Source organism: Eptesicus fuscus, chromosome 16, assembly GCF_027574615.1.
Source record: "Eptesicus fuscus isolate TK198812 chromosome 16, DD_ASM_mEF_20220401, whole genome shotgun sequence".
Classification (NCBI taxonomy): Eukaryota; Metazoa; Chordata; class Mammalia; order Chiroptera; family Vespertilionidae; genus Eptesicus; species Eptesicus fuscus.
In genome coordinates this window covers 62705318-62716846 of record NC_072488.1, presented here as the reverse complement: position 1 = coordinate 62716846, position 11529 = coordinate 62705318, and the positions used below count along the sequence as shown (strand labels likewise).

At 52.3% G+C, this 11529-nt stretch overlaps 1 protein-coding gene across 1 annotated transcript; it reads left to right on the top strand.

Annotated features, from left to right (window-relative positions):
• The first annotated feature begins 444 nt into the window (after positions 1-444).
• ECRG4 (ECRG4 augurin precursor) lies at positions 445-10258 on the top strand. Its single transcript, XM_008153418.3, has 4 exons — positions 445-523; positions 4515-4562; positions 7265-7422; positions 10012-10258. Exons 1-4 carry the CDS (start codon positions 445-447, stop codon positions 10168-10170), a joined length of 444 nt encoding a protein of 147 aa, XP_008151640.1. The 3' UTR covers positions 10171-10258.
• Positions 10259-11529: the final 1271 nt, after the last annotated feature.

Here is an 11529-nt window from a genome sequence, read left to right as displayed (position 1 = left end):
CACAGCGCTGCCAAAGCATCTTTAAGTGCAGCTTGGGAATTAAGGAAATTCCAGAGGCCTCTTTCTGAGCCAACAGTGCGGAGTGAGCGGACAGCACAGCAGCCAGCAACCTGGCTGGGGCGAGAGGGACGGAGGGGAGAGGGGAGACCTGGGCGGGAGTTGGCAATCCACCTCCCATCCTTCCCGGGGGTCCTTGCCTGCCCCGTTGCGCCCTGCCAGGTCCTCGGTGGCGCCTGCATCCTGAGCATCCCAGCCAGAGACCAGAGAGCCGGGCTCGGGCTCAGAGCCTCTGCCTGGCCCGCTGCCCCCCCTGGCACCGCGCCACGCCACTGCTTTCCGTCCCCTCCCTGCAAGGACGCAGGCCACGCCCGCCCTCCCGGCCTCAGCTCTCTGGCCAGTCCTCCCTCGGCCAGCCCAGCACATCCCTCCTGCCCGCGGTGCAGCATGGCCTCCTCCTCGGCGCGGCCCGCCGTCCTGGCCACCACCGCGCTGGCGCTGTTCCTGCTGCTGTGTCTGGGCCCAAGTAAGTGGGGCGATGCCAGGGCGCAGGGGAGGGAGGTGGCGCAGAGTGGGGGCACAGGCACCCATTTTGAGTCTGAGCAAGGGCCAAAGGGTGATGGGGTGTCGGGCTTTGCACTCCCACAAATGGCAAGTGGTGGCTTGGCCAGGCCAGCAGAGTACCAGGGTCAAGGGCAGGGCCTCAGACCTGTGATGACCTCGGGGGACAAGGAGGGCGAGAGGTCCTGGAGGGGCAAGAAGTTTCAGGACTAAGGCGATGGGAAGGGTCCCTGGAAGCTTGAGCCAATGGGATGGTGCGCCGTCTCTCCAGACTGAGCTGGCCTCACGCTGCATACGGGACCGGCTCCCAAAGGAGAAATGCTCCCCGCTTTCTACTTCATGGAGCTCTCAGTGAATGGGGTGAGAATTCCCAATGAAGCGCTCCCTATAAAATGTGCACTTTCCCACATACTCCCAAAATGAAGCCATCTGGGGGGGGGGGACGGTGCAGACATCCGGACCCTGGGGGGCGGCAGGGCCCACCCTAAGAGAGGCAGTCTGAAATAGCACGCGTTGTCTGGACACCCTAGCTTCCCTGTGCCCCTCTGGCTCACCGGTGGCCTCCTGCCTGCAGGAGTGCCTCGGCCGCTCACAGCTGAGCGAGGCAGGCGCTGTGAGCCCACATCTCTTGCTGAGGGGCTGGAAGGTGTGGGCCACTTGCCTAAGACCCGAGGCTGGTGCTTTTCCCGCTGCAGAGCAGCTGGGCACTTGTGCTGGGAAGGGAAGACCCCTGGGTGGCTCACTTCTGCATTTTACTCGCTCAAAGCAGGTGGGGAAACCAAGTCCCCGGGGAGGGCGGGGAGGCGTGCAGTCCAGCCCAGCTGGAGGGTTGGAGCTGGGTCCTTAGAAGAGCGGGGGCCTGTTCAAGTGGGGAGGGTGACTGCAGTTCCGCATCACAGCCACGGGGCGGGGGGGAGGGCACGGACCAATAATTCCCATTACATCATTGATCTGCCTCGTGCCCTTTGCTCCTCCCGTTCTAAGAAGCACATCCCAGCAAAGAGGGTGAGCACTGGCTGTAAGCCATTCATTGCTCCTCAGGGCTTGCATTTTACTTCATCATACCAACAACACAGTGAGAGGAGTCGGTGACCATTACAGTAACATCACTGAGCTGCAATGGGAACTTTCTTAGGACATAAAATGAAAATCTTTATATCTATGTAGAATCCCCTAGCTGGCTCTTTGTGATACTCAGAAACATTTAATAGAAAAAAATGGTCATCGCCCCTCTTGATCAATTAGTGAATTGATCAAAGAGACATCTTGCAATTCTGAACCTGCTGGGAGATCTATGCCAGGTCACTAGATTTCATAAATTCACAAGTGCTAATTATCACAGCCTAGAAATAGGAACTGATAGTGTTGGGGTAAAAATAAAAATCTATACTCAGAAAATAATCATGGTTATTCACTTGTTCTTTGTTTTTTTCTTCAAACAAATTTAGTGTGGTGTCCGATCTCACGGTGTGTAGTAACTGGCACGGTGGCAACACTGACAATTCATAACTCAGGGATAGCCATGCTTCTCAGTTGCATTGCCGAGAAGCAGGGAGACTTCAAGTCTGGAGAGGTGGCGACACATTTGCTGCGAGAAATTGCAGCCTCCTGGCAAATGCTTAAGCCTCATGTCTGTTTCAATATGAGACCACATTTCATTCATTAATTGCTCAGCGCTTTTACAGAAGGCAAGCCTTGGAGGGACTTAATTCCGTATGAGTTGTTGGAGACTGACCAATGTTAAGACAGTAATGGATGCTAATGTTACTGCCAAGAAACATACCTGTCGGCTTTAGGAAGTGTTTCCATTGATTTCCTCTTTTAAAGGTAGGACTAGCAAATGAGGACGGGTGACTTCATCTAAAAGTCCTCTCCTCAAGTGCTCATCTCTGCTTACTTCTGCTCAGCAGCTCGTGATGTCACCTGGACCAGGCTGCATGGCTGTCCAGCTGTTGGAAACCTTACTTCATGTCCTAATTTATGGCCCCATGGCCCCCAGAAGTTTTATTTCTCTAGGACCTAGGGTGGTCGGCAAACTCATTCGTCCACAGAGCCAAATATCAACAGTACAACGATTGAAATTTCTTTTGAGAGCCAAATTTTTTAAACTTAAACTTCTTCTAACGCCACTTCTTCAAAATAGACTCTCTCAGGCCGTGGTATTTTGTGGAAGAGCCACACTCAAGGGGCCAAAGAGCCGCATGTGGCTCACGAGCTGCAGTTTGCCAACCACGGCTCTAGGTGAAACATCTAAATTCCTTTACTGTTTCTCATGTAACTCATGTTTGCGCCCTCATCCTCTCTCCTCTGACACCTCTGGGTTCCTGTGCTCTTCTGACAGTCCCCTGTTCCGAGTAGAGGGCTGGTCCGATCAGAGTAGGGATGAAACAGAGACCGGAGGATTGCTTCCTTTCCGCAGATGCGACCCAGTTGTTCACGCAGCCTACAGTTGCAATTGCGGCTTAAACAGTCAATCACTGTAGACTGACGCGCACATAGACAGTGGAAGCCACTGGGTTCTTCCATAGGCGGCTGCACATTGCGCTGCTGCCTGAGCCCACTGTCCCCCAGTCCTTCAGTGTGGTCTCTAGAGATTCTTCCGAACCGCCCCCCCCCACTGGCACACCTACTCTCAAGGCAGTTGGGTATCACTAAGTTCAAATGCTTGGAGGGGGCATAGGAGTGGCTGTTTGGGGACCAGGGGTGTCGAGTGACTTGGGCCCAGAGGTGCTCAAATTCAAATTCTGTAGCATTGGGCATGCCAATAAAACACACCTGCAGGAAAAGTCAGCTGTGGGCAGCCAGTTTGTGACCTTTCCCTACAAATGTGTTTTCCCCCTCACCTACCTAGTAGCTTCTTTATGCAGGGGTTCTTTATCTCATCGGGGTCCCAGACACTTCTGAGAGTCTGGAAAAAGCTACGGCTTCTTTTCCCAGAAAACTGTACCCTTGCAGATAGAAGCCCGGCCTTGGGGCCCGTCCATGGAGAGGGAGGCTAAGTACCTGCCCAGAAAGGGCACCCCCACCTCCAGGCTGTCTCCATCCTGGGACCAAACTAGCTCCTTACACCTGAAGGTACTCAGCTCCCTACTGTGAGGCTGGCTTTCCCAGGGCCTCGTTTCCCTTCAGAGGCCAAGCCTTCTACTGACATGTGCACTTAGGGACCGGAGGCGCGGACAGTCCCCGCACCCGGAGGGCATTCCGTCAGGCCAGACGTGTTGCTTTCCATTGAAATGCTTGGGCTGATTAGAAACATGTTTAGAGGTGAATAAAAGTCAGAGTAAATGGTGCAAGGAAGGCCTGATTCTGAGGTGAGCAGGACAAGCTACACAGCTTGGCTGGGCTGGGCTGGGCTGGGCTGGGCTGGGAGAGGGCGAAGGCAGGGGCATGTGGCAGCTTAGCTCCCTTTCTGCTGCCTGTCCTCTGACGGCCCTTCTCTGCATCGTCTCCTCTTCCTGTGAGGACACGGTCTCGGGGTGCAGAGCCCACCCTAGGTTCAGTGTGATAGCACCTCGAGAGCTCTACTCATTATGTCTGCAAACACCCTATTTCCAGATGAGTTCAACGCAGAGGTTTCAGGTGCCAGAGAATTTGGGGTGGGGACACTTCCACCCAGTGTACCACGCCGAGAGAAAGCCTGCCAGAAGGGAGCTAGGGCAGGTGGCTGGCCCTCATAATAAGATGTAATGGCTGAAAGAGCAAGGCCACTTTCCAGGGACTAGCTCATGTCAGAATGCCCTTGGTCAGCCACAGTCATTGCCTCCAGTCTGGGCCATGGGCAGCCTGAACTGCTTTTTCTGCACAACAGGGAACGCAACGAGCCTAAAGCAGTGTAATACAATCAAGTTGCCAAATCAAGATGGGCGCACGTAGTGGGTTTTTCCAACTGATTTTTGCATTTGAGGAGTTAAAGAGTACAGCCACGCTGAACCTGATCTCTATTTCCATTCCTTCAGGCGCCACAAGTGGAAATACACTCAAGCTGATGCTTCAGAAGCGGGAAGGTAAATACACCCCAGATGGGTAAGGGATTAAAATGCAATGGCCACGCCGAACGTGCTCACCTGAGTGTCATGTCTGGCCACTCAGAAGTGTTTGGTCCCTAAAAGATTAGCAGGCCTGCAGAGCTTGTCCTGTGGGCATGTGGTGTGATATTTTATTAAGTATTTTTGCCAGGAGACGTTTGAAGGTTGTTTTTCTGAAAGCTGTCAGTGTGGACTCAGAACTAAAAGAGGCCGTGCTGCAGTGTGAATTGGTGCTATTTGTGTTGGGACCGTGGACCAGTCAGAGCACATTGTAGAGCCCAGCAAAGCTCAGCTGGCGGATGCGAACGTATTGTACGGTTCTGGTGGTCCATCTCCAGTTAGCTATTGTGGGGAGGGTCAAACCAAAAAGCTTCTTTTTACTCGCACCTGGTGAAAAGCACTGCTGAGCGAATGTGGACAGCAGCAGAGCGCCACAGAGCAGCCTGGGAGCCACAGCAGCCTGGGCCCCGCGCCATGCACCATCGCCATCCGGCGGCCATCGGGCCAGTGCCGTGCTCTTGTGAAGGCCATCTCTCTCTTGGATTTTTCATCTCACCTGTAAAATTAACTGCCCCTTAGAGATTACTCAGTGACCACATTTCTGATGTGAACATTTAATCACTTATTTCTTTTTAATATATATATAATTGATTTCAGAGAAGAAGGGAGAGGGAGAGAGAGATAGAAACATCAATGATGAGAGAGAATCATTGATTGGCTGCCTCCTGCATGCCCTCTACTGGGGATCGAGCCCGCAACCTGGAATGTGCCCTTGACCGGAATCAGGACCCCTGAGTCCACAGGCCAACGTTCTATCCACTGAGCCAAACTGACTAGGACCACTTGTTCTTTTTTTAAATTTATCTTTATTGTTGAAAGTATTACAGATGTCCCCCTTCCTCTCCCTCAGTGACCCCCTCCATCCTGCTCCTTTCCCCTCCCCAGGCCTTCACCACATTATTGTCTGTGCCCATGGGCTATGCATATATGCATCCAAGTTCTTTGGTTAATCTCTTCCTCCCCCGCTCCCCCTTCCCTCTGAAATACGTCAGTCTGTTCCATGCTTCAATGTTTCTGGATCTATTTTAATCATCAGTTTATTTTGTTCATTAGATCCCACATATGAGTGCGATCATGTGATACTTGTCTTTCTCTGACTGGCTTATTTCACTTAGCACAATACTCCCCAGGTCCCTCCATGCTGTCTCAAAGGGTAAGAGACACTGCTGCATAGTATTCCATGGTGTAAATGTACCACAGCTTTTTTATCCACTCATCTACTGATGGGCACTTGGGCTGTTTCCGGACCTTGGCTATTGGAAATAACTTACTCTTGTCTCTCTGAGTTAGTGGGGAATCTAGCAGGTTCAAGTTGCCTCCAGCACTCACCCTCGGAGATCCCCTCTCAGGATCAGGGCTCCTGGGCATCTTTCCCAGCATTCCCAGCCGCTCCTGTGGCCCGGGTCCCTCCACAGTGTCGGAGACGCCTCAGAGGGCTTCCTCCCCCGGCTGGGCAGCCAGCCTGTCCCCACGGACAACCCAGCGGCAGGTTTCACAGGGCCAACAGACAGAGGTGGGGCTGGAGAGGAAACCGCCAGAATGGTCACAAGTCCTAGGTGTAGATCCTCAACTTTTATTCATTGCAAGCCAAGAAATACATATGTAGCGCCTGCTGTGTACAAAACAGTGTGACAGGCCCCAAGGAAAAGACATGAACAAGAGTGAAAACAACCCCCTGGTGTTTATCCACGTGACAAGGAACACAGAGGGCGCCCACTCCCGTTCCCCTTGCAGCCTTCATGTCAGCCCGGGACAGGGACACTCAGGACAGGAGGGACAGGCCCAACCAGACAGCAGGGCAGACCCAGTACAGAGCATCCCCGGCACACCTGCCGAGGAGGTGCCTTCTAAACAGCTGAGGCGCGCCTGACCGGTTTGGCTCAGTGGATAGAGCGTCGGCCTGCGGACTCAAGGGTCCCAGGTTCGATTCCCGGTCAAGGGCATGTACCTTGGTTGCGGGCACATCCCCGGTAGGGGGTGTGCAGGAGGCAGCTGATCGATGTTTCTAACTCTCTATCCCTATCTCTTCCTCTCTGTAATAAATCAATAAAATATATATTTAAAAAATAATAAAAAATAAACAGCTGAGGCCCCACAAGAAGACGGGAGGAAGCATGGCCCAGCCAGCACCAAGACCCTCCTGTCTCAGCCGGCTGCCAGGAGGCCCGAGGTGAGGCCCAAGATGGCACTGTGTACTCTAGCAATCTGCCATGAGCACTGGAGGTTGGGCCTGGTCCAGCCCCTCAGGCTCATCATTCTGGTCCTTTCCACTCCCCAGTTTCCTAAGCGAGCCCAGTGCTCACTTGCCTGCACGCACAGTGCACATGCACCAGACATCTGTGCCTCCCAGTGCAGAGCCCAGCGGTAGGCCCCGCCTCCGCATGAGGCCTGGTCCCAGCGTGGTGAGAGGCTGCGGAGAGTGAGCTGCCTTTCGTTCCCACCCCAGGCCTGAGAAGGTGAAGGTCAGCCCACGCCCTGTTACATGATTGTTCCCAAACGTACATGTGAAGCTGAGCCAGCACCGTCTTCCCCGGGTGGCACTGATGGGGTGTATAATAGTGATCCCTCCAATAAGAAGAGAAGTCATCTCTGTACCTTGGGGTGGGACTCACTCATTTCAGCGTCTGCTCCAAAGAAAACCGACGTGGCTGTGGATGAGAGCAAAGCTAAAAGCTTCCTAGGCAGCCTGAAGCGCCAGCGACGGCAGCTGTGGGACCGGACCCGGCCGGAGGTCCAGCAGTGGTACCAGCAGTTCCTCTACATGGGCTTCGACGAGGCGGTGGGTATCCGTTCCTGCGGGCCTGGCTTCCTGCAGGGCAGTGGCGGGGGTGGGGGTGGGGGGTAATAGCTGGGGGAAACGGCACAGAAATTTAGGCTCCATTATTCACTCCAGAAGTACCCTTCCCCCCCTCCCCACCCCCCACTGCCAAGGCCATCCAGGCATCGGTTAAGGGTTACCTGACCATCCATATGAAGGCGGCAGCTGGAATTTTCCATCACACTGGGTCCAAGTGGGAAGCCAAATTCCAGAGAAGGCACCGCCCAAACTGGCTGGAACTTAGATTCAGCAAGAGTCAGATCTTCCTGGGGACAGTTTCAGCTGCTTTGCCTGGGTGTCCTTAAAGTAACTCACAACCTCCCCAAAACATTTTCAGCTTTACCTCAAAAAATGTCAGAAACACCCAGCTCAATGGGAAGACCCACGAGGACAATGGAAGGAGATGAAACTTTCGTTTAAAGAGAGAGGGGTCTGAAAATGTCTTGGGGAGAAACTGTCAGTGCATTTGCAGGAAAAGATGGTTCGGTTCACGTGCCCAGGTAGGGAGAGTGGGCAATTCACCAAGTTACAGAAAAACCCGTTTATAATCAAGCACTCCCAGCTGGGGCCAGGGCCAGGTAAGACAGCGCAGGTGGAGGGGGGGTAGTGCTGTGCAGAGCTCTGCAGTGGTGGCCAGGGCTGCGCGGGGCTAGCGCAGGGAGCTCTCAGCCCGCCACCCCGGCCAGGGAGCACTCAGCCCTCCACCCCGGCCAGGGAGCACTCAGCCCTCCACCCTGGTCAGGGAGCACTCAGCCCGCCACCACGGCCAGGGAGCACTCAGCCCTCCACCCCGGCCAGGGAGCACTCAGCCCTCCACCCTGGTCAGGGAGCACTCAGCCCGCCACCCCGGCCAGGGAGCACTCAGCCCTCCACCCCGGCCAGGGAGCACTCAGCCCTCCACCACGGCCAGGGAGCACTCAGCCCTCCACCACAGCCAGGGAGCACTCAGCCCTCCACCACGGCCAGGGAGCACTCAGCCCTCCACCACGGCCAGGGAGCTCTCAGCCCACCACCCCGGCCAGGGAGCACTCAGCCCTCCACCACGGCCAGGGAGCTCTCAGCCCTCCACCCCGGCCAGGGAGCTCTCAGCCCTCCACCCCGGTCAGGGAGCTCTCAGCCCTCCACCACAGCCAGGGAGTACTCAGCCCTCCATCACAGCCAGGGAGCACTCAGATCACCACCCCAGCCAGGGAGCACTCAGCCCACCACGGCCAGGGAGCTCTCAGCCCTCCACCCTGGTCAGGGAGCACTCAGATCACCACCCTGGTCAGGGAGCACTCAGCCCTCCACCCTGGTCAGGGAGCACTCAGCCCACCATCCAGACCAGGGAGCACTCAGCCCTCCACCCTTGTCAGGGATCACTCAGCCCTCCATCCTGGTCAGGGAGCACTCAGCCCACCACCCAGACCAGGGAGTGGAGGGAGGGCGGCATCCTCATCAGGGGAGATGGAAGTGTTTTTCCTAATGGACCCAGGATTCATATTGTGAGCCAAGGGTGTATACAAAATAATGCAATAGGTGAAAACAAATTAAACCTTTAGTGACATCAGTTTTTAAATTAAATTTATTAGGAAACAAAACTAAAATAAACAAATGGGACTACATCAAACTAAAATGCTTCTGCACAGCAAAAGAAACCATCAACAAAATAAAAGGCAACCAACTGAATGGTAGAATGTATTTGCAAACAATACCTCTGATATGGGGCTAATATCCAAAATGTAGAGAGAACTCATATAATCCAAGAACAATAAAACAAAGAATCCGATGATAAAATCGGCCAGGGACCTAAAAAGACCATTTTCAATGGCTGCATAAAATGCAAGCCTGTAGCCATATCATAATTTCTTTCTCATTCCCAGCCATTGGACATATCAGCTGTTACCCATTTATCTTTTGCTACTCAAATATAATTTTTTGTTGTGCAAATAGCTAAACACTTATAGCCAAACTCCAGGAATTATTCTAGTTCTTGTGTGAATTAACTACTTAACATTCACAACAACCTAAAAGGCCGGTGCTATTATTGGCATCTTAGTGTGTAGTTTGTTTCTCACTTAGTATTGCATTCTGTGCAGGGCAGTTACTGGGCAAAGATAGAATTACATTCAAGGGTCATTAAGTACCGCCAAACCCATACTCCTATAAGTCATGTGTGATGGTCCCAATTTTCTCACATCTGCAGCAGCATCTGTTATTCTCACTGAAAACTTTAATTTTTTTACTTATTTGATAGATGAAAATGCTATATCATCTTCCAGCACTTGGCATTTCTTTGATGACCAGTATTTGCAGTTCATAAAAATGGGTATTACGAGTTCAACATGGGGAAATGGCTAAAATAATGTCTGATGACAAAACCATAATAAAGAAGGATCCTATAAGATTCTAATAACAAGACTAGAAGCACAGCAATGCTCTAACAAGGACTCATTCTTAGCGAGGGTGTTAACCATTGAAGAGAAACCACCAGAGAAAGCCAGGGGTGAGACATGGCCAGCCGGTGCGTCCTTAAACCCGCTCTCCATGGTGTTCTTTCTTCTTCACCAGAAATTTGAAGATGATGTCACCTACTGGCTGAGCAGAGGCCGGAACGGACATGACTACTACGATGACCACCACCGTCACTACGACGAAGATGCCGCCATCGGTCCCCGGAGCCCCGACAGCTTTCGGCACGGAGCCAGCGTCAATTACGACGACTACTAACCATGGTCCCGCCTGTCCAGTGCCAGGAGGGTCCCTCTCCTCTTCCTAACCGGGCACAGGCGGCCTCTGTTCTGCTTTGTTTCGGCTGCTCTTTTCTGCCTACTTTCTGTGACCAGAAAGGAAGAGTGCGAACAACGAGTATAAATGCCTTTTGATATAGCTTATGCAAGTGCCTGAAAGTGCATTTCATTAAAAATAGCAATAAAAGCATTTTGTTTGTTCAAAAGAAGTCTCAGGATGCATTTGGATGACAATTAAGCTGGCCGCACGTCTGCAAAGTTGAACGTCATCTGAGAGGCCCCTGTCTGTTATCCCAGTGGAGCCTTCCAGGAACTGACCACCCCCGGCACCCGGGGACTTGGCAGGGGTCTTCCTTTGGGTAAATTCGGGCCACACTGAGTGCAGGTTTTACTCCAGCAAGGAAGCTGAGTTGAACATTATTTCAGGCTACAGGACTGGGCGTTCTGGTCAGTCCCCGAGCTAGAGCTGCGCCTGTTCAGTGTCGCCCTCCATGGCGTGAAGAGTAAGAGAGAAAGCCCTGAAGTCTGGTGGATCGCAGAGCCTCCCTACCTTTAAAAAATTAAACCCTGCCCCATGACTTCAAGAAGATTTCAGAGTATACTTCACACCGCATTTAAATCACCTGAGTGAATGAAAGAAAAAGAGGTGTTGGGGAGGGGAGAGGGGACAAGGAAGGTGGGAAGGAGGTGGGAGGCCGGTGAAGGCCCGGGGCATTACTGGGAGGAGGCATCTGGTCACAGCTCCGGGTCTGCAGAGCTGGGGCATGGGGGTGGGGCGGGGATGAGAGGGTCCACTCAGAATGGCTTTTATACTTCTGTGGGTTGCAGACCCCTCTGACCATCTAATGCAGTGATTTTCAGCCTTTTTCATCTCATGGCACCCCTAAACTAATTTCTAAAATTCTGCTGCACACCAAAAAATATTTTTTGTTGCTCTGACAAAAAAAAAAAAAAAAAAAAAGCATAATTTTTATTCATTCACACCAAAAGGCTATTGTTGTGTTGGCTGATGTCTATTGTCACTTTTTTTTTTTTTTTTTTTTTACAATCTAAGGGAAAAGCGGCCAAGGCCCCTAACTAAATAGTCAGGTATTGCATGTTGTGAAAAGTCTTTGGCATACCTATTGAAGATCTGAAAATAGCTGTCCTAATGGAAGCTTGTTTGTTCTTTCTCAGAAAAATGATACATAATTTTGCAAATAGTCTCTGAAATGCATCCCCATTTGGAATCACGGGTAACAAAACCCCTGGGCTTAGCAGGAAGCACTGGCTCAGGAGATCAGTGTATGGACAATGAAAACAACTGCACATCAGTAATTTCATTTCTTCCTTTGGAATC